The following is a 23,860-nucleotide window of genomic DNA, read 5'->3' on the forward strand; positions in this document are numbered from 1 at the left end:
GAAGGAAGGAAGGAAGGAAGGAAGGAAGGAAGGAAGGAAGGAAGGAAGGAAGGAAGGAAGAAAGAAAAGAAAGAAAGAAAGGAAGGAAGGAAGGAAGGAAGGAAGAAAGAAAGGGAAGGAAAGAAGGAAGGAAGGAAGGAAGGAAGAAAGAAAGAAAGAAGGAAGGAAGGAAGGAAAGAGAGAGAGAGAGAAAGAAAGAAAAAAAGAAAAAAAAGAAAAAAGAAAAAAAGAAAAAAGAAAAAAGAAAAAAAAATCCACAATGAAGAGATTCTTGTGATTCCAAAGACCACTGGAAAAGAACCCTAATAATAATACTAACAGTAATAATAATAGCCAACATTTACTGACCATTTACCACACAGCAGGACCTGGATTGGGCTTTTTGTATGCATCTCCTGATACAATCCTAGCAACACCCCCAGTGAGATGGGTATTATTATTATTCCCATCATACAGATGAAGAAACTGAAGCTTCAGAGTGTTAAGTCACTTACCCAAGGCTACAGAAGGGGACTTTACAGGCTTTTTTGGCAAATAATTCCGTATGTAGCGATGCTGACTACCATTCATTTACCCATTCATGCTGTAAACGTCCATTTAGTGTGTGCCCGTGCCAGTCCTTATCAAAGCCCTGGGGATTCAAAGGTGAAAAAAAACTCCCCTACCCTTTAGAATCTTCCAGTTTACAGGGAAGAAAAAAAGAAAAAAAAGAAAAAAGAAAAAAAGAAAAAAGAAAAAAGAAAAAAAAATCCACAATGAAGAGATTCTTGTGATTCCAAAGACCACTGGAAAAGAACCCTAATAATAATACTAACAGTAATAATAATAGCCAACATTTACTGACCATTTACCACACAGCAGGACCTGGATTGGGCTTTTTGTATGCATCTCCTGATACAATCCTAGCAACACCCCCAGTGAGATGGGTATTATTATTATTCCCATCATACAGATGAAGAAACTGAAGCTTCAGAGTGTTAAGTCACTTACCCAAGGCTACAGAAGGGGACTTTACAGGCTTTTTTGGCAAATAATTCCGTATGTAGCGATGCTGACTACCATTCATTTACCCATTCATGCTGTAAACGTCCATTTAGTGTGTGCCCGTGCCAGTCCTTATCAAAGCCCTGGGGATTCAAAGGTGAAAAAAAACTCCCCTACCCTTTAGAATCTTCCAGTTTACAGGGAGAGACAGACAGACATGAAATCTCAGCAATGTCATTAATCCTGTAATGGGAGCAGTAGAGCGGAGTAGTGAAGAACAAGGGCTCTGCGAGACAACACCTGGGTTACTGTCCTGGCTGTCCCACTCACTGTGTGGCCTTGAGCAAGTCACTTACCATCTCTGTGCCTCAGATACCTTCTGCATGAAATGGAAATGCAAACAGTATCTACTTCGAGGGTTTCTGAAGGACTAGGTTCAGCAAATGTAAATCCGAATTGGAGCCAGCCACACAGTAAATGCTCATCCATATTGGCTCTTTCTATGACCATAATGTGTGAATGTACAAGACATTGTGGGAAGATGGAAGAAGGCTTTGCAGAGTAGTGCCTTCTGAGCAGATGACTTGAGCCGGTAGCCATAGAGGCAGCAGGCAAAGGGGGGCCATGACCACAGTTCAGTAGTTTTATCAGTAGACCACGGCGGACGGACTTGGGAAGGGAAGGTAAATGGAGAATGGAGAACAAGAGGAGGAGAAAGACGACAGCAAGAAATAAATGCTCCTAGGAATGAAATATGGAGCCAGTCGGAGGCAAGCAAAAGGTCCCCCAGAAGTGCTGGGTGCCCTGCCGAGTCCAGAAGCCATGTCCAGGTAGCGGAACTGGTCTTGATAGTGATGGCATTTCCATTCCACAGCGTTCCGCTTCCTGGTGTCAAGTGACGAGGTGGACAGTTGCGAATACCCCTGCCGTCTGACCCCGGCGCTGCCTGCAGGACAGAAGCCCACTTCCTTCTCTGCCTCAGGCCTCTTTAGGACTGGGAGTGCCTAGAAGCTGGTCACACTGGAGACACTCACATCACATTCCCCTGGCACCTTATCTGTTCAAGACTGTGGATTTGAGTTTCTGACTCTTGATCATTTTTGTGACTCTTTGGTTCCTCTCCACATTCTGTCCGAGTCCCTGTATTGTTGTTGGAGCCCACACTGTTTCATTAGGGGCATGAGTCAGCGATTCTCCATGTTCTCTTCCTATATGCGTGTCCAGGATTGTTTTTCCCTTTTTGCCTATAGAACTCATTTCCCCTTCCTAGGTTCCATCTTTTGGGCATGCCAGAAGAAATAGAAAATGCACTTTAGCTCTTCTTGCCTGTGGCCATTTGCACATTTGCTTCTTTTCTCCCCTCCTAGCTATATTACCAGTTCAAACTTCTCTTAAGAACCTTAGTTAAACTTGACTGGATTACAGTGACGAGTAAGACATAGTTCTTAACTTCAAGTGGAGAAATAAGCTATGCCAAAAAGAGAGGGCTTTCATCTTTAACTTTATTCTCTTGATTTTATATCACCATGCTGATAGCACTTTGAATTTAGATTCTTTTTCTACTGCCCAGCCATAGTCTTCTATGAGTTAACAGTTTGTCATCATGCAGTCACAGATGAGTAGGGCTTAGGATTTGTTTTTTCCAGAGACCATGCTGAATGACTGCCTGGCCAGTGATTCCGAAGTGTGGTGGGTGGTGGGAAGAATTATCAGAATCATGAGAAGGAAGAGCTTTTCAGAGTACACCCACCATGCTTCCCTGAGATTCTGACCTGCCGCCCTCTCAGTCCCTGCCAACAGAGATAATTAGCGCAAAAGATGTTATAACTGATGCCAGTGTGCCCTCTCCTGCAAGCGTGTAGGGAGAAAAAAGGCTGAAAATCCACTTATGGCCAATTGGGCACACACCTAGCCCATGCTGGATCTGAATCTCTCTTTTCCTGCTGTCCTGCCAATATTAAAGTATAGCAAGGAGGTGCCTGGGTGGTGCCAGTCGAGTGGCAGGCTCTTGATTGCGACTCAGGTCATGATCTCGGGTCATGATCTCAGGATTGTGAGATCGAGCCCCATGTCGGCCTCTGCACTCAGGGGGGTTCTGCTTGAGGATTCTCTCTTCTTCTCTCTGCCTCCCACCCTGATCACTCTCTTTCTTTCTCTCAAATAAGTAAATAAATCTTTAAAGTATGGCAAGGTATCGCTTACCCACCCCACTGTCGTAACATCTACAGCATTGACAGCACCCCGTGCCTGGTCTGGAGCCTGAAGTCAGAGCCCCCAGAGATCTCCCAAATAGTGCAGCGACATAATGAATAAATAAAGAAGGTCACTGAATTCCTGAAGGCCTCCTTGGCAAACAAAAGAGATCTCCTATTTTAACAAGTAATAACAACATGTAGACTATTTTTGAACTCCTAAAGCTGCTTATTCGGATATGGCCCACCCCCCCCCAAAAAAAGTCAAAACATTTAAATGTGTAAATAAGATCTTTTAGACCCCCAGAGAAAACTGCCACCCCCACCCATTGATGTTGATTTAGAATTGAAACTTTCCTTTTCTATTCCCGGGTATGTCTAATGTATTTAGGAAAGATTATGAGTGTTTTGAAAATTGCTTTTATACAGCCCATTGAAAGGAAGGGTTACATCAGCATCCCTTCCAAGAGAGGGCATGTTTAATTTCACTCAGTGCCTCGCGTTCTTCCTCAGTAGCACTTAAGGATTTGGCATTTTATTTATTTATTTTATTTATTTTTGTTTATTTTTTAAGATTTTATTTATTTATTCGACAGAGATAGAGACAGCCAGAGAGAGAGGGAACACAAACAGGGGGAGTGGGAGAGGAAGAAGCAGGCTCATAGTGGAGGAGCCTGATGTGGGGCTCGATCCCATAACGCCGGGATCACGCCCTGAGCCGAAGACAGACGTTTAACCACTGTGCCACCCAGGCGCCCCTATTTATTTATTTTAAAGATTGTATTTATTTATTTGACAGAGAGACAGCCAGCGGGAGAGGGAACACAAACAGGGGGAGTGGGAGAGGAAGAAGCAGGCTCCCACCGGAGGAGCCGATGTGGGACTCGATCCCGGAACGCCAGGATCACACCCTGAGCTGAAGGCAGACGCTTAACGACTGCGCTACNGGGAGAGGGAACACAAACAGGGGGAGTGGGAGAGGAAGAAGCAGGCTCCCACCGGAGGAGCTGATGTGGGACTCGATCCCGGAACGCCAGGATCACACCCTGAGCTGAAGGCAGACGCTTAACGACTGTGCTTACCCAGGCGCCCCTGGATTTGGCATTTTAGGGCATAAAAAATAGCATAGAAGCATTCCTCAAACTCAAAGCAGCTGAAAATGATATATGAAACAGACACAGGAATCACTGACAAATGGTAGTTGTCTTAGTTTGTATCACTTGGGGAACCACTTTAGAATAACCCTGTATCAGTCCTCTGGATTCGTCTTTACTTTCTTCCTTTGTAAGAATGCCATTTAATGAAAGATTTTCTCTTTTTTTTAGACTATATTTCTCAATGCAAGCTCGTGGAGAGACTGATAGAGAAAAGTTGCTGTTAATGTACCAGACAAATGATCAAATAATAAATGGACTTTTTCCTCTGAACAAGGATCTGGCATTAGAAATGGCGGCTCTTTTAGCTCAGGTAACTTCCATGTTCTATAAAGTCATATTTAGTAATTTCTACATTGATTTAAATGTAGCAAAACAATATATCATGTAATTCTTTAAGTTCACATTGCTATGATTAACACCTTAAAACTTATGGGCATTGTAATTACAGTTTGACTCAGAATTGCTGACTATAGTGGTATCAACTGAGACAGTATTTCTCATGGAACCTAGTTTCTTAATTATCTTGAAAGTATCCCTCTAGGCTCTGCATTTAATAAAGGAGTTTGAGTGTAGAGGGGCAGGGCTGAGGGCGCCTTGCTGAAATCATTCAGTAATATAATAGGAGTCGGTCTTTGAAAAGGCTAGAGCACTTTCTCTGGTTTACCTATTGTATCAATAGGATTAAGTTCAGACTTTTATAAACACACACACAGAAATTAATAGTGACTTAATCCTAATAGAAGTATATTTGTTTCTCATGTAGAGAGAGGCATGCTGACACCTGTACAGAGTCATCAAAGGCATGGGCTTTATCTTGTTCTCCATCCTTCTTCCCCTAGCGTGTCCTCTTCATGGTCCTGGAGAGCTGCCAGAGTTCCAGCTATTACATCAGTGTTCCAGGCATTATGATGGAGGAAGGGCTGAAATAGGGCATACCTTCCTATCTTTGAGAAACTTTACAGACGTTACATAGAACACTTGCGATTATGTCTCCCTGGTCAAAACTTGGTCATATGGCCTTGCCAGCCTACAAGGGAGACTAGCAAATGTGGTCTTAGCTGGGTTAGCAAGGAGCACAGCTAAATTCAAGGTTTTTATTACTCAGGAGGAAAGAGAATAGTCATTAGAGACAACTCACCTGAGTCTGTGCATGGGTTAATTAAAGGAAAATGTTAAGGCAACTTTATGATATGTCATCAGGACAAAGGCTTAGATTCCCCAAGGTTTTTGGTCCTTGCACTCTGCACACCATCCCAGGACCTCTCTTTATCTACCCCCTGCCATTGATTCCCAAATCTTTTCTCTCCAGTTCACTTCTTTCATGGGCTCCTTAAATTCGACATAGCAAGAACAGAACTAATTGTCTTCTCTCCTTTCCCTTCACATTCTGTGTCTTCACTGTGCTACTGTCTCCGCACAGTCCCCAGTACAAGCTTCGAGCCCAGGAATCCTCACTGACTGCCCTTCTTTCACCGGGTCCCACCAGTCACCGTGTCCCACGCCTTTTAAGTCTTAGATACATGCTCCTCTTCACTCATCTGCACATCGGCCACCATTGCTATGATTTGGACCACCATCATGTCCTACCATCCCTCCTGAGGCAGACTTCTAACTCGTGAGCTTTTCTCTGGTCTGATCCCCCACAAATTTGTCCTCCACCCAGATGCTAGAGAGATTGTTTCAGTTTTCTATTGCTACATAAGTGATGACTCCAAGAATCTGTCACTTAAAAAAAATAGTTTGGGTAGGGATGAGTAAGGACAGCTTGTCTCTGGGGCAGATGGCATCAGCTGGCCTCACGCAAAGGCCAGCTGTGACTCTGTGGCTGCAGGCTGGAGTCATTTGAAGACTCGTCCATGTACACAGCTGGTGTCTGTCACCAGCTGTGTGTTGGGACCTGTGTTGGGGCTGTCAGCGGGAATGTGGCTGCGTGTGCTTCCTCACAGAATGGCGGTTGGATGGCGAGAGCAACGTGCCAAAAGAGAGACAAGTGGAGGCTACCATTTTCTTAAGGCCCGGGCCTGGAAGCTGTGCCGTGGTAGTTTGTTCGGCAGCACTAGGAGCTGGGGTGGGGATCTAGCAAACACGTGAATCTAGCTAGCTGTGTCATCCCCTCGTTTACACAGAAGGACATCCGTGATCTAAACTCCGCCTGCCTCTCCCGCGTCATCTGCTAATATTCCCTGCCTTGAACTTTATGCTCCAACAAAGCGTTAAACTGCTTCCCTGCATAATTCCCTGACTTGCATATGGCTCACTTTTTCTTACCTCTCATGTTTGCCTGTTTGTCTGCTCTGCCCTGGAATGTCTCTACCGCCATTCCTTCACCTGTTAATTTCAGTGTATCCTTTAATTCTCATCTTGGGTTCACTTATTTCAGGAAACCTTCCTGGATTCTTGGGGTTTTTATTCTGCCTGCACAGTACTGTCTTTACCTCAGTGGCTTATTATTATTGATTTGTTTCAGCTTTGTACCCTGACAGTAGCCTCCCTGAGGGAAAGGGCTGTCCCTGTTCATCTGTACCTAGCACAGTGCCATACACGTAGTCCATTCTCCCTTGGATGAATGAATAGTTGATAATTTATTTCATTTTTATAACGATTTTATGGACATCCAAAATTTGAAGCATTCATGCTACACTGAAGGTTCTCTTTTTTGCATATGATGCCAAGCTAGGGAAAAGACAAATAGGTCACATATTTTCTTGGTGATAGGATTAGGTATTATTTCCTATCACTTGCCATTCTAGTCTCTATTCCTCTAACGGCACAGAGTCTGTGTTAAAAAGCACTTGCATTTTTACTAAAATTTAAGTTAGTCTTCCTACTTCAGCTTTTAATTTTGTCAGACAGTTTCTCCAAGATAAATTATAACATAGTTTGCAAACATGTTTTAGATGAATTCAGGGAAGGAGTAGAGAGGTAAGACTATACATACACCTAGAAAATTCTGAACGTGTTACTGACTAAAAAGTATAATTTCTCCATCCATGAAAGCAAACTTAAACAATACCCCTTTTCCTTTTCCTCAGAGTAGTCTTTATGAAGACAAATGAAATATACTAATCTGAGATCTGTAGAAGAAAGGTTATTCCTATTGTAGGTTTGCATATCTGTAGGTCCTTGCTGATGATATTCTCCATCTTAGGAAATTCTTGGAGCTAAACGTGAGTCATTGTACATAGTATCTGGAAGGGTGTCATGTTGATGGCAGTCATGTTAGGAATCCTCTGAGCACATTTTCAGTTATTTTGCAAACGTGTGTGCTCATTCTGTGCCACGCAGCATGCCAGGTGCTGAGAGAGGGGACGCTGAGCTTGGAGATTCCACTATAGGGCCTTAAGAGGAAATGTTGCCTTGAACGGCCAATTTTTGTAACTACTGTTTGTCCAACTCCCATCCTCCTGGGGGTGAAATTTCTTTCATGTTTCACAGGTAGCTGTGCTGAGTATGACCTGGTGGTCGGTGAGGACAATAAAAAGCTTGCTCTGGGGGAAGGATTTTAGTATATTTGAAGAGCAGATGGACGACTTGTATTTGGTGTGAGGAAATTAGAGAAGGAGGGTAGGAGATGGGGATGGCCTTGAACAGCAGGGCCAAGCCCACAAGTTAGAAACTGGGGCAGAGACCTAGACAGCTAGAATATACTGTAAGGGCAAAGCTCAGATGAGGAATTTAGACAGCAGTGGGTCAGACTAAGAGCTAGAAAAGAGAAGCCAAAGGGGTCAAATCTCAGAGTTTGGTTGTGCTAACGGCTTACCTGGAGACAGAGGGCTCTCTTGAGTTGGAGACCCCACCCAGCCTGGATGGATCCCTCCTCGAGCCCTCTTTGGTACCCTATATAAGGCACTTGACACAAGTCATTACAAGTATAAACAACTTGTTTATACTTCAGTCTCCTCTACTGGACAATAAACTCCTTGAGGGTAGGAACTGTGCTCAACTGTTTTTTTTATCTCACCTCACTTACGACAGTGCTGACATATAATGGAGACTCAACCTAGGTTTGGATGAATGAGTGGGTGGGTGAGTGGATGGAGAGATGGTTGGGTAGGTAGAGAACGGCATCTGTGTAGCCTTATTAATGGAGATAATGATTGAACATTCTTCCATTCAGGGAGAAAGAGGAATAGAGGGCTCTAGTCCCAGAATAACAGAATAAGGGGATGGATACAGAACGATTTATGGGGAAAATCTAGGAAGAAAGTAACGAGAATATAGTTCTTGCTCCATTATATTCAGTAGGGACCCTTGAAAGTGCAAATAATACTTTTTTGAGACTTTTCATAGCTTTATAGCTTTTTTTGTCTTTTATTTTTAGGCTCCGTTTTGCCTTATTATTAGCAATTAAAATAGTGCCTTAAAGGGGCACCTGGGTGGCTCAGTTGTTAAGCGTCTGCTTTCGGGTCAGGGTGTGATCCCGGAGTCCTGGGATCGAGCCCCGCATTGGGCTTCTCCTCTGGGAGGCTGCTTCTTCCTCTCTCACTCCCCCTGCTTGTGTTCCCTCTCTCATTGGCTGTCTCTCTCTCTCTGTCAAATAAATAAATAAAATCTTTAAAAAAAATAGTACCTTAAAAATGAAACATTATTCTGTGCTGTTATGGGTAATAATATTAGTGGCCCCTAGGAAATACTACTAGATGACAACATTAACTAAGAGTGGTTTGCACAGAAATGGAATTGAAATGTTTGAATTATAGATTTTTTTCAAAATGAGAATTCAAATGGAATTTAGATTTTATTAATAATACTTATGGATGATTATAAATTCCATAATCACTCAATCATGACAAATAGCTTTATATATTGTATATTATAAAGAATGTTTAGAAGGATTAAAACTAATTTTCTAAAAACTCGTCAATATTCTATATTTTCTCTTTGGATTTCCAATTAGGTGGAGATTGGAGATTTTGAAAGACCCTTTTCAACTCCAGCAGGACATGTTACTAATCAGTGCAAAACAAATCAAACTCTAAAACAAGTCATAGAAAAATTTTATCCTAAAAGGTATAGAGATGACTCTTCTGAAGAACAGTTAAGGTAAGGAGCTACCTGTGACTCTTTATTTATGTTTGAAGGTTTACTTACTTATTTCAGAGAGAGACCAAGAGCAGGGGAAGGGCAGAGGCGGAGGGAGAGAGAGAAGCAGACTCCCCACTGAGCGAGGACTGGACACAGGGCCCAATGCCACGACCCTGAGATCTTGACCTGAGCCGAAACCAAGAGTCGGACGCCTAACTGACTGAGCCACCTGGGCGCCCCTGCTTGTAACTCTTTAAAGGGCAGAGTCATGCTGCGCTTTTGGTGATATTCTTCTGTTCAAACTTTAAAGATGAAAATTATTATACATGACAGTTTTCTTAAGATTTTTTAATACTGCTGAATCCCAAGAGGTTGCAGATCTTTTTATTTAAGATGGGCCCAGAAACTTGAGAATCTGTATTTAAAGTTTTTTTAAGGAAAAATTTTTTACCTTAATTTAGAAGATCTACTTTTCATTTGATCTTATTCATTCTTGTCCAAATTAATCCTGCTAATAAAAGGGAAAAAATGGCCAGTACTGTGTTTAATTTTATAAAGTGTGTGCCAAAAACATTTTATCTCTTAGGGTATTCCATTAAAAACAAATTGGCATGAAAGCTATCTTCTTACACAAGATTTTTTAATATAAATTCATAATTAAATTCAACTGGTTTCGAATTTTGGTTTTAGAGAATATATAAAGAAAAGCTGATTCTATTGAAAAAGAGGGCAAATCCAATTCACCATGAGTTTTCCAAAATGGAAACATTTAAGATCAGTCTTTTATTTATGTAGAGTAAGTGGTTGCCATTGTGATTTTATGTAAGGCATCTTCCCCACAGCCAGCATCTCTCCAAGCCAGGGGTTGGTAGCACCTAAAATTCCGCCATTANGCCAGGTGCTGAGAGAGGGGACGCTGAGCTTGGAGATTCCACTATAGGGCCTTAAGAGGAAATGTTGCCTTGAACGGCCAATTTTTGTAACTACTGTTTGTCCAACTCCCATCCTCCTGGGGGTGAAATTTTGCTTTCATGTTTCACAGGTAGCTGTGCTGAGTATGACCTGGTGGTCGGTGAGGACAATAAAAAGCTTGCTCTGGGGGAAGGATTTTAGTATATTTGAAGAGCAGATGGACGACTTGTATTTGGTGTGAGGAAATTAGAGAAGGAGGGTAGGAGATGGGGATGGCCTTGAACAGCAGGGCCAAGCCCACAAGTTAGAAACTGGGGCAGAGACCTAGACAGCTAGAATATACTGTAAGGGCAAAGCTCAGATGAGGAATTTAGACAGCAGTGGGTCAGACTAAGAGCTAGAAAAGAGAAGCCAAAGGGGTCAAATCTCAGAGTTTGGTTGTGCTAACGGCTTACCTGGAGACAGAGGGCTCTCTTGAGTTGGAGACCCCACCCAGCCTGGATGGATCCCTCCTCGAGCCCTCTTTGGTACCCTATATAAGGCACTTGACACAAGTCATTACAAGTATAAACAACTTGTTTATACTTCAGTCTCCTCTACTGGACAATAAACTCCTTGAGGGTAGGAACTGTGCTCAACTGTTTTTTTTATCTCACCTCACTTACGACAGTGCTGACATATAATGGAGACTCAACCTAGGTTTGGATGAATGAGTGGGTGGGTGAGTGGATGGAGAGATGGTTGGGTAGGTAGAGAACGGCATCTGTGTAGCCTTATTAATGGAGATAATGATTGAACATTCTTCCATTCAGGGAGAAAGAGGAATAGAGGGCTCTAGTCCCAGAATAACAGAATAAGGGGATGGATACAGAACGATTTATGGGGAAAATCTAGGAAGAAAGTAACGAGAATATAGTTCTTGCTCCATTATATTCAGTAGGGACCCTTGAAAGTGCAAATAATACTTTTTTGAGACTTTTCATAGCTTTATAGCTTTTTTTGTCTTTTATTTTTAGGCTCTGTTTTGCCTTATTATTAGCAATTAAAATAGTGCCTTAAAGGGGCACCTGGGTGGCTCAGTTGTTAAGCGTCTGCTTTCGGGTCAGGGTGTGATCCCGGAGTCCTGGGATCGAGCCCCGCATTGGGCTTCTCCTCTGGGAGGCTGCTTCTTCCTCTCTCACTCCCCCTGCTTGTGTTCCCTCTCTCATTGGCTGTCTCTCTCTCTCTGTCAAATAAATAAATAAAATCTTTAAAAAAAATAGTACCTTAAAAATGAAACATTATTCTGTGCTGTTATGGGTAATAATATTAGTGGCCCCTAGGAAATACTACTAGATGACAACATTAACTAAGAGTGGTTTGCACAGAAATGGAATTGAAATGTTTGAATTATAGATTTTTTTCAAAATGAGAATTCAAATGGAATTTAGATTTTATTAATAATACTTATGGATGATTATAAATTCCATAATCACTCAATCATGACAAATAGCTTTATATATTGTATATTATAAAGAATGTTTAGAAGGATTAAAACTAATTTTCTAAAAACTCGTCAATATTCTATATTTTCTCTTTGGATTTCCAATTAGGTGGAGATTGGAGATTTTGAAAGACCCTTTTCAACTCCAGCAGGACATGTTACTAATCAGTGCAAAACAAATCAAACTCTAAAACAAGTCATAGAAAAATTTTATCCTAAAAGGTATAGAGATGACTCTTCTGAAGAACAGTTAAGGTAAGGAGCTACCTGTGACTCTTTATTTATGTTTGAAGGTTTACTTACTTATTTCAGAGAGAGACCAAGAGCAGGGGAAGGGCAGAGGCGGAGGGAGAGAGAGAAGCAGACTCCCCACTGAGCGAGGACTGGACACAGGGCCCAATGCCACGACCCTGAGATCTTGACCTGAGCCGAAACCAAGAGTCGGACGCCTAACTGACTGAGCCACCTGGGCGCCCCTGCTTGTAACTCTTTAAAGGGCAGAGTCATGCTGCGCTTTTGGTGATATTCTTCTGTTCAAACTTTAAAGATGAAAATTATTATACATGACAGTTTTCTTAAGATTTTTTAATACTGCTGAATCCCAAGAGGTTGCAGATCTTTTTATTTAAGATGGGCCCAGAAACTTGAGAATCTGTATTTAAAGTTTTTTTAAGGAAAAATTTTTTACCTTAATTTAGAAGATCTACTTTTCATTTGATCTTATTTCATTCTTGTCCAAATTAATCCTGCTAATAAAAGGGAAAAAATGGCCAGTACTGTGTTTAATTTTATAAAGTGTGTGCCAAAAACATTTTATCTCTTAGGGTATTCCATTAAAAACAAATTGGCATGAAAGCTATCTTCTTACACAAGATTTTTTAATATAAATTCATAATTAAATTCAACTGGTTTCGAATTTTGGTTTTAGAGAATATATAAAGAAAAGCTGATTCTATTGAAAAAGAGGGCAAATCCAATTCACCATGAGTTTTCCAAAATGGAAACATTTAAGATCAGTCTTTTATTTATGTAGAGTAAGTGGTTGCCATTGTGATTTTATGTAAGGCATCTTCCCCACAGCCAGCATCTCTCCAAGCCAGGGGTTGGTAGCACCTAAAATTCCGCCATTAGGGATTCATTCTTTGGTCTCAGTGTCTTGTACTTCTCTTTTAAAATGAAAGTTATTCCCATGAAAAATTACCTTTGTAGTCTAATTTACTCTAAGGTTTGATGTTAGCTTAGATTTTTTTTAACTTTGCCTGACTGGGGGGAGAGGGGAGTGGGAGATGGGGAACCTAGGTCATGCCAAGAGCACTAATAGTATGATGATTTGGTGAGAGGAATGTTCTAGAAGGACAAGGGGTGGATGGTGGTGAGATGGGAATCACAAAAGAACAGCTCCTCCTGGGTGATGCCTGGGTGTCCCCGGACACGCCTACGATCGGGTCAAGCAGCTCTTTGCCGGGGGAGGCCGACACACTGTTTCTGCTTTTGCTTTGGCTTTTTCATTTTTGTTCTCTTCTTAGGCAGCTGTGCCAGCGACTGTCAACCAGATGGATGGCCCTCCGGGGACACAGCGCTGCTGATTGTGTGCGCATTTATTTGACAGTAGCCAGGAAGTGGCCATTCTTTGGTGCCAAGTTGTTTCTTGCAAAAGTAAGAAAGGATGGGAGGGAGATGCCGAATGAAAACCTTCTCCTGTGTGGTTGACTCTCTTCAGTTCAGTGAAGTCAAACAGTGACCACAGTTCCCAAGTGTAGTATATTTGGCTTTTAAAAAGGAAATGAGATTCCCAACAATGGGAAGAAAACAATGAAGGGACCCTAAGGAATCAGCAGCTTCTCCATCATCTGTGCCCTCTGTCGTCCCCCCACCCCCACCCCCGCCTTGAGTCACTCACACTCCGTAGGCTCCAGGAGACTGAAGGTGACCACCAGACTCCACTTTTTCTCTTCGACCATCTCTTAGCCTCTCACCCATTTGTCATTTACTCTGTCACTCATTTGGTTTACTCGTGTATTTAATGTTTAGCGACGTCTGTTTGCCAAACAGTATGTACCTAGCGATACAGAAGCCCATGGTTTCAGATGGGCTGTACCCGAACTTCTAGGAATTCACAGACTGGTGTTGCAACAGGCAGAAAACAAGCACTGGGTGAACAGGGTTAAGAGGGACAGGGACGAGCGCTGTGGGAGCACTGAGGAAGGAGAGGTGGACCCTGCTGGTGGGGGTTTGGGGGGCAGGCAGCCCAGGCCCCCAAGAAAGTCACTTTGTACTCTCTCCGGTTCCTGAAATGCTTCTGGTCTTGTGTTCTATCTGTGTGCGTGTTTGGTCTGTCCTCACTAATCAGTGGCACACCTCTTGAGGGTATAGACTCACTGACCCTGAAATCCTCCTCTCGTGCTCACCGTTATGCTTTGCACAGAATTATCACTGAATAAATGTTTGCTGAATCACTGTGCCATTTTGGGCAAGTCAGTTAACCTCTGTGGACCTCAGTTTCATCATCTATACATGAGAACTTGGACTAGAAGAGTAAAATCTAGGCTATCATACTCTGCTTCCATGAGTGACTGTATCACTGCGAGATAAGAAATTATTTTGCCACTGGCACTGTAAACTGTGGACTAAGTAAGTGGGTGATAAAGTCAGTATGCTTAAACGTCCCTGAAATTAATATATTTGCAAGGAGCTGAACATAGGTTTTCTAAAAATATAAGGACTAGATTTGAACTGTAGAGCAGCATTTTACAATGAATCGTAATTCTAATTTCAGCATTAGAAGAAATATTGAATATCCATCTTTGATCATATGTTCTGTGCTTTTTAGCACAGAAATAGTATTTAATATGTAGCGTTTGCATGTTGTATGAGTGGCATCTTTTCTTTGCTCACTTTTCCTCCTCTATGCTATGAAGACCTCTCCTTTGTTTGCTTAATGACATCCTTTGGGGGGGGGGCTAAATATATATAACATCAAATATACCATTTTAACCATTTTTAAGTGTACGTTTCTGTGACATTAAGTACATTCACATTCTTATGCTACTGTCACCACCGTCCACCTCCAGAACATTTTCATCCTCCCAAATTAAACCTCTGTACTTCCTCTTCCCCCTTCTCCCCAAGCCCACATAACCACCATTCTACTTCCTGTTCTGTGAATTTGACTGCCCTAGAAACCCTGTGTAAGAGCGATCGTACCGTATTTGTTCTTTTGTGATTCGCTGATTTTCCTTTGCACAATGTCTGTATGTTTCAGAATTTCCTTCTTTTTTATTTTTTTTTAAGATTTATTTATTTATTTATTTATTTGACAGAGATAGAGACAGTGAGAGAGGGAACACAGCAGGGGGAGTGGGAGAGGAAGAAACAGGCTCACAGCGGAGGAGCCTGATGTGGGGCTGGATCCCGGAACGCCGGGATCACGCCCTGAGCCGTAGGCAGACGCCTAACAACGCTGCCACCCAGGCGCCCCCTCCTTCTTTTTAAAAGCTAAATAGTGTTCCACTGCATGTACATACCATGTTTTGTTTCACCCAAGAACAACAAAAATGATGTTTTGTTTGTCAAAGCGCTGATGGGTTGAATGGCGTCCTTTGGAATGCTTGCCTATCCTTTGCAAACAAAGGAGACAGTGACCCAGGGGTTTTTTTGGACATGAGATTCTGAAAAGTTTTATGATATGCAAATATAGTATATGTATAAATACTATAAATTTGTATGTATGCTATAGATTTATCCCAGTTTCTTACCTATAGTCGCAACTTCTTTTTTAAAAATTTTATTTATTTGAGAGAGAGAGTGAGCTAGCAGGAGCCGTTGTAGGGGGGAGGCACAGAGGCAGAGGCAGAAGCAAACTGCCCGCTGAGCAGGGAGCCCAATGCGGGGCGATCCCAGGACCCCAAGATCAGGAGCTGAACCAAAGGCAGACACTTAACAGACTGAGCCACCCAGGTGCCCTTGTAGTCTTAACTTCTTTTATAAGGTTTAAGAGAAGTAGTTAAGTTTTTGTTAGAATTTCAGTTCTTGTTAAATTCAGTTATTGTTAAGCAATCATTGTAAAATGCTCAAAAACATTCATGGGTTTTAACTGGGGGTTAGTGGTGAGATTCTCTTTATTAATATAATTTCATTGCTTTTTTAGAAAAAGGAATTTAATGAAAATGTTGGTGTTTCTCATTACCATTCATCACAGAGTTTCATATTTTCCTTTTGTTCTATTGTTATTAGTCATTGAATATCAGATTTAATAAACTCTCCGAAGAAGTGCGCATTCGTAATACTAATCCTGTACGTTGAAGTAACACTACACACGCCTGAGAAAGCACATGAGCGTATTTGGTTTCGTTACGATTTTGGTCATCATAGAAACCCTACAAGCTTATTAACTATTAGCCTCTTAAAACAAAAGAAAAAGAAGATTAAACATTGTTGTCCCCATGCTAACGATGAGAAAATTGAGCCTTGGAGAGATTCAGTAGCTCGTCCAAATGCGCAGCTGACAAATGGCACATTTGGGTCCCAGACCCACATCTCCTGATACCAGAGTCATTGCTCTTTCCACTGCATGATACTGCCTCCGTCCCAAGAGAGATTCCCCCCCATAGGTTTGTTTCTTTTTTTCTCCCCCCCAAGAGATTTTTAAATAAGATGTTGTTGTAAATGTTGCACAGCATTTTGACAGAAAATGTGTCCGTGCTTAGCATTTACGCTGCAGTGTCTTTGCACCTCTTCACAGCCTGTGACTCCGTCGGCACTCGGAAGTACTTCCATGTGGCTGGCCATCCATGAGGATGGTTTAAGCATCTTAGAATACAACTCCATGGTAAGATTAAGTTTCGCATTCGGTCAGCTATTTGCATTGCTCAGTGTATTGTACGCAGATGGTAATGATCTCTTCATATGATTTTTCTCATACACAGATAACATTTTTCCTAGTGCTGTGGAGCAAATAGTCATTTTACGAATACAACTGTGATTATAATTTCATCTTTTAAAACAGATTGGACAGGTTTTTTGGTATTTTTTCTTTTAAGATTTTATTTATTTTATTTGAAAGAGAGAGAGAGCACAAGCAGGGGGAGCGGCAGGCAGAGGGAGAAGCAGGCTCCCCACCGAGCAGGGAGCCGGATGCGGGACTCGATCCCAAGACCTTGGGACCATGACCTACACCGAAGGCAGACGCTCAACCAACTGAGACCCCCAGGCGCCCCTAGATAGGTTTTATATTGTGTATGAGGAAAATATTAAGATACCATGACTCAGTTGCAACCATGGTTGCATTTGTTTTTGTTTGTTTTGAGTTTTTCAAAAGGTTTTTATTTATTATTTACTTATTTATTTAAGAAAGAGAGAGAGAGCATGGTGGGAAGGGGCAAAGGGAGAGAGAGAAAGAGAATTTCAAGCAGATTCTGAGCTGAACACAGAGCCCAATGTGAGGCTCAATCTCATGACCCTGAGATCATGACCTGGGCTGAAACCAAGAGTCAGATGCTTAACTGACTGGACCAGCCAGGCGCCCCGACCACAGTTATATTTTTAAAACAACTATTCATTTATAGTGTTAGGAAGATTGCTTCCAGTGTAAAATGAAAGCCTTTAAGATAACATTAATGTAGAAACTTTAATTACCAAAGTTTAAGTTTGGTGTTCCTAACACCAAATTTTGTAACAATTTCTGTATCTTTCTGTAATATTACTTACCAGTTCACTTGTACGTATGTGCTATTTTAGAGCTTTTCACATGATTAAATATTAAGTCAAACTGTGCTTTCTACATATTCATGTATTTATCTGAAATTTGCTTTATTTTCTATCATATTTCATATGTTCCTTTTTTTTTTTTTTAAACCTGGCAGACAGGAATTGTTAAATTCTCCTGATAGACGTAATGGGCTCTCCTATGTCTGGCTGTAGTCAGGGATCACTGAGAATTTCTTGGAAACCAAGAAATTCTTTAGTGTTACAGTAGTTTCTCCTTATAATTGCTAAAAAACAAAAAACAAAAACAACGAAAAAAAACCTTTTTAAAGGGCTTTCTTTATATTTCCTGAATGCTTTTTAGTTCTTGAATGGGTAACTTGAAGATAGGTTTTAAAATCAGTGACCTAAAGTCAACAAAAAATTGAGTTACCTTAGGTAAGTAAGCCAGTTTCCTAGATCCTGGGAGATGGACAAAGAGGCCAGGAGGTGGACCTGGTGGGCTGCAGTTCATGGGGCATTCAGTGCTGGAATGGTCTGCTCAAAGTCTTGCAAGCTAATCTTAGATACACAGATTCCTTTACCTATAGGCTGTACATTTCTTAATTAATTTTTTTAAATTGTTTTAACTACAGATGGGGAAAAAATATTTGCTGCATATATGACAAAGGGTTGATACACTTACAAAACAATAAGGAAATGATAAACACATCAATAGACAAATTGGCCAAGGGAATTCATAGAAGAAATACAGATGTGCAATAAATGTATTTTTAAGTGTTAATTTCACTAGTAATCAAATACATTCAACTTAAAACAGTGAGATTCTACTTTTCTCTAGTCAGGTTGGCAGAGATTTAAAGGAATGATTATATCTAGTGTTAGCAAGACTACAGTGCTGGGAATGTAACTGGGTATAACTTTTCCAGAGGAGAGTTTGGAAATATTCTCAAAATTGTCCTTACTTTTTTGAGGTAGCAATTCCGGTTATTGAGATTTATAACTAAAGAAATAATTAGGTATGTGTTTTATGAAATGTGTCAAATGTATGCATTGAAGTATTGCTTAAGATAGTAACAAATAAAAAATGATTTAAATCTCCTGCAATAGGAAATTAGTTAAATAAAGGATTATCTATCAAATCACTTAAAATGATGTTATACAAGGACATTTGTTGTCATGAAAAGGTATTCATGATTTGTTATTACATTTAAAAAGAAGCAGAATCCTAAACAATATGCATGATACTCTTTCTGTTTATATCAAAATCTATATATCAAGATGAACCATATGGATTTGCCAATATTTGACCATTTTTTACCTTAAAAATATCCGTTTCATATGGTTCGACCTAATACAGATATGTATAGACATCGATCTTAAAGGACACATACAAAGTATTAACAGTGGTCTTCCACTGGATGCTGGAATATAGGTGCTTTTTATTTTCTTTTGTATTTTCTGTTTTTTCCACAGTGAGTTATTAGTGTCAGAATCAAACTGTATTTAATTATAAATGATGTCTACATAAAACTGTCTATTTTGAATCATAATAGATTTTATTTTAGAAAACAATTTTTATTATATATGATTAATTAATAACAGCATTTTTCTTTTTAGTATAGTTAACACATAATATTACATTAGTTTCATTAATATCAGCACTTTAATGGAAATGTGTTATTAATCATTTCTCATCTCTCTTTGAAAGTCAAAAGTATATAAGATATTAACTTTTTCTTCTCTTTGAAGAGGTTAATAGTCAGCTATGTGTACAAGAATCTAATGACCTTTGGAGGTCATCAAGATGATTTTATGATAGTCATTAACAATACACATTCAAAGGACAAACCAACAGAGAAATTACTTTTTGCCATGGCAAAACCCAAGGTGAGTAGAAGCCTTTCTACTAACTTTTTTATACTAGCTTTTTTCTTGCTAAAACATTTATTGTGCAAAAACTAAGTTGCAGATGGGAAAACAGATTTATTTATAATCAAACAGTTCTAGGTCCAAATTCTGGCTTACCTCATCTTGCTAAGCTTTGGTTTCTTCATCTAAAAAAATATATGATGCTACCTACCTTTTTTGGCTTAAGAATTAAATGACGGAATTGTTAAATGCGTTGGCCGAGTGCCTGGTGTACAGAAGATTCAAAATAAGTGGTCTTGATGTAAGTTGGTGTCAGGAACTTTATTTACGTGGGGTAATTCACGTTACCGACTCATTAGTGAGAAGAGTAGTTTTTATAATTAAGACGTTACATGTTCTTCGTAGTTTTAATGTCTGTAAGCAAAAACAATAAATACAAGGGCTACATTTTAGAATATAATTCCAGTTTTAGTAAAAAGAATGAGAAACTGAGTTTCCTAAAACTTTAACTGTCTTAAAATTGTCAACTTAAAGAGATTACTTTTTTAGACTCTGAAACGTTTTTTTTAAATGGCAGACATTCAAGAGAAGGCAGTTAGCCAGTAAGTGCAGAAGATCGAGGCATACTCAGGACTTTATTTAGTTTAAATAAATACTTTCCATGCTGAACTTAATTCATTTATACACAGATGTGGCTTTAAGATAATCGATAGACTTGCACTATTGTCACATTTTTTAAATATTGCCACTAAATTTGATTGTTTTTTAAGACCCTTTTTTTTTTCTCCTGGTTGAAGCAGCAGGAAAATATGTCAGTGCCTTGATGGTGCTGAACTTGTAAGTACTTCACTGATCCAGAGGGTAGGGAATTCTGGAAGCCTGGGCACTTGCAAATGGAGACCACCTGTGGCCAGCCATTTACTCTTTTGGAAGTGATGAGAACTTCTCCAGCGCACTAACAGTTCTATCTTCCTTGTTTTAGATTCTTGAAATCACTCTTTTGATCGCCAGTTACATAAACAACTTCCATCAGCAAAAGGCAACCTTTCACCACCTCTCAGCTCCAGCGCTGCTCTCAGCCCAGACACGGGGACCGGAAGCCAGGGCAGTGGGAAGCCAGCCCCTTCTGTTAAGTAGCAGACCGACTAAAGGACCCACTTTACTCTGAAAGCTGGGGAGCCTGAACATTCACTCCTGTCCCCTGGGTGATGGCTGCATCAGCTGCAAATAAGTTCATTTACATTACACGGCATGGCACCCACACACTGGTATTTCAAACTTTAAAAATGTGGGGGTGCCTTTCTTTTATTTGAATTTTAAATATTCAAATGAATATGACTAATAAAACATAAACACAAAATTAGCCCACATGCTGATTTTCTCTTAGACTAAATGGGTCAGAATTCGGCATTTTTCCCACCTCCTTTGTCCCTTGCCAGCAGACACATCGTGCAATATGGCATTTTTTTATCTTAAAAAAAAATATTCTGGCAAAGGGAGATTTCCAAACTCTCATTTGGCAAACCAGTTGATTATTTGGAAATGCCCACTGCCAAAAAATCGAGTACTGTAATTAAATGTGCTTTTAATTAATGATATGGTGTCTGGAAAGAAATAGAGGATACAGCGTCAGAAGCAGCCACAGGATGCTGTTCAGGGGTAAATTTTCAGAGCAAGTGCAGTAAATCTGGCACTATGAATCATGGTGAGAAAATGGGAGCTCGGTCACCAGAACCTCCTGGGTGGTATTAGAAAGTATACTCCGTCACCTTTTCAGATCACTGGAGTGCAAAGTTTGAAGCAAGACAGTGATTCCCCCACATTCCTAGGCTATTACTGCATAGCCCGAGTTCACTGGAGTATTGCCCACATCTCATTGCATTTGATGCTGGTTCATCTTGACTTTAATTTGTTAAATAATATCTTTGAAAACAAAGACAATTCTTATATTTTGCCCTCATATATGCCTTTTTCATTATAGTTTTACCATAAATTCTCGAAATATTTTTTAAAAGAAAAATCTTCTGTCAAAGCAGGTAAAATTTTAGTTGAGAGAGTCTAGAAATGTATTGCTTTGCTAGGTTACATAGGTGGTCTGTTCGTTCCAGTTTGTGTCAAAACAAAGTAATTAGTATTCATGATAAAAATGAAACTGTGATAAGACATGAAAATTATATTGTAAAACTGTTTAATTGCAATAGTAGTGAGTATACTTAATTTTATTTATGTATAGAATATTTGTATTTATTTTTTGCACATATATTTATCACTTTGTGTGTGGTACGTTTTTTAACCAATTTGAAAAAAAAATGTTAGCTGCTGAATTAATTTGTTGGCAGAGCCTTCATATTTTCTTCTTTGCTGCTTTCACCCATGGCAATGTACTGTTGTCGCACTAAGCCTTTTAAAAATAATTCCATCTCATATTAGCATCCTTAGAAAGGGTGGAGCCAAGAAATACAGTGCTCAACTAAGATTTTGCTTTATTGGTAATGACAAAAAGGTCAAAAACCCCATAGAAGTAGATTTCCATTTACTGTTTCCCCTAAATCTTTCGAGCCACAACATAAGCAAGTTGGTTTTTGAGAATAAACTGGTTACCAGTTTGGGATGACTCTCAGGAGTCTTTTGGCTGGGATACAACAGAGTTTCTTAGTTCCCAGAAAACTGTTCAAAAATCATTATTTGGTGAGCCAGAGGCATGGCGTAGCTTACATATGTGTGAGGCCTTTATTCTCATGCAGTAGTTAGTTCACCATCTGGTCAGCACACCCCCCTCCAGATCTTCTAATTTGAACAAGTAGTGAAGGCTTAGCTTAAATGGTGGTACCTTATACTTGGCATTAATTTTTGATAGAACAGAGATAAAATATTTTGATGGAAAGAAATCAATTTTCTGTAACTGATGATGTGAAAATTTTATTTTCTGGGAAATTACTTACATAGCCATTTAAAAAATTCGAAGTATGTTATTATGATGGGTTACAAGAGAATAATGTTACATGTTTAATTGTAATATTTGTCTCCTATCATTTTCTTCCCTTTCAATCATAATAAATGATTTACAAAACCCATTTTGAGCATTATCTTTTGAACAATCTTCAAGAAGTACCTAATGTTTTCATTGTCAAAGCTGAGGTGTACTACTAGTGAAAATGGTAGTTATTCCCTCCTTCTCTTGCATTCATGCTTTGTCTTCAGTGTTGCTTTGTTTTATCCATATAAAAGGAAGCCCTTTTGGCAAATTGTAATTTTAAGATGTCTGTATGCATATTGACACATATATAATATGTATAAATCATGGGGTTCTCCCATGATTTCATAATAAGTTCCATAAGTAGCTATTTTCATACAGGAGAGTTGATGGACTGTGTTCTAAAAATTTATTTTAAATGTTCTGGATTTTTTATGTGTGTGTCCTTAAAGTCAAATAGTGTCCTAGCTTGGAAATGAATTTAACTCTCAATTTACGAGAAAAGTTAGTCACAACTTATAGAGTCTTTGTTCAAAAAGACTTATTAATTGACTGTTTGGAAATTTTTCCCAAAGGAAAAAATACGTAGTGGCCAGGTTCCTAGAACAATGCACTTACCAATTGTAATGTAGTATAATCCTGAAAAATTAACCACCACAGATAATCATATTTCTCTGGACAAAGACTTAAAGTATTTCTAGGACCCAAGAACACATTTCACCAGTTCACCTACCCCCTGCTGCCATGGAATGAGGACTTCCCCAATGCAGTTTCTGGACTGATTCCTACGGATCAAAGATCCAGGAATGTGGGGACTGAGGGAAGGGAAGTGAGGAGCAGGAATAAGAGGGTGGAGAAGCTTCTCTGCTAACCGGTTCATGGAGAAATGGTATCTCCTCTTGCTTTTCCCTACTCTCTTTTCCCTGGAATAAGAAAGGGATTTTACTGCTACAGGAGTAATTTTAAACTCCAAATTAAGGGGCATCTGGGTGGCGGCTCAGTTGGTGAAGCGTTTGCCTTCAGCTCAGGTAATGATCTCAGGATCCTGGGATCCAGCCGGTGTCCGTGTTCTCTGCTCAGTGGGGAGTCTGCTTCTCCCTCGGTCTCTGGGCTTCCCCCTACTCGTACACACACACTCTCTCAAATAAATAAATAAAATCTTAAAAAAAAAAAACCCTCCAAATTAAAGTCCACACACAGATATTTAAGGTAAAGTAAGATTCATCCTTATCCCAGTGGGACCAAGACTCAGGCTTCTCTTGGGCACTTAAGTGGGAAGGTGCTCTATACCATAATTTCACCTGTTGAACTTAATTTTACCTATATCAAACATAGTCACAGTGATTCTGGAGGCATATTTATAATCAACGTCAACGTCAATCCGAAATCTTCATTGTATGCTTTATATGTATGCTTTATAAGTATTTTTAGGTCCAGTAATAGTCACGAAACAAAACCTTGCTTACTAGGGTAACATCTATTAGCGAATAATTCCAGAACAAGACACAAATGTTCACCACAGCACTTGAATACAGGGTACCCTTCCTTCCAGCACTTC

At 40.0% G+C, this 23,860-nt stretch overlaps 1 protein-coding gene across 5 annotated transcripts in view; it reads left to right on the forward strand.

Moving 5' to 3' along the window:
- PLEKHH2 (pleckstrin homology, MyTH4 and FERM domain containing H2) overlaps positions 1-22,396 on the forward strand; it is a 108,396-nt gene extending 86,000 nt beyond the window's left edge. For 2 of the 5 annotated variants that reach the window (XM_034659063.1, XM_034659065.1), the window contains 6 exons: positions 4,502-4,643; positions 9,231-9,376; positions 13,280-13,409; positions 16,495-16,581; positions 19,209-19,346; positions 20,311-22,396. In XM_034659063.1, the coding sequence (XP_034514954.1) occupies positions 4,502-4,643; positions 9,231-9,376; positions 13,280-13,409; positions 16,495-16,581; positions 19,209-19,346; positions 20,311-20,496 (829 nt within the window). In that variant the 3' untranslated portion in view covers positions 20,497-22,396. The other 3 variants (XM_034659064.1, XM_034659066.1, XR_004624856.1) reach the window with 3 other exon arrangements.
- Positions 22,397-23,860: the final 1,464 nt, after the last annotated feature.

The sequence above is a fragment of the Ailuropoda melanoleuca genome, chromosome 4 (assembly GCF_002007445.2).
Source record: "Ailuropoda melanoleuca isolate Jingjing chromosome 4, ASM200744v2, whole genome shotgun sequence".
NCBI classification, from domain to species: domain Eukaryota; kingdom Metazoa; phylum Chordata; class Mammalia; order Carnivora; family Ursidae; genus Ailuropoda; species Ailuropoda melanoleuca.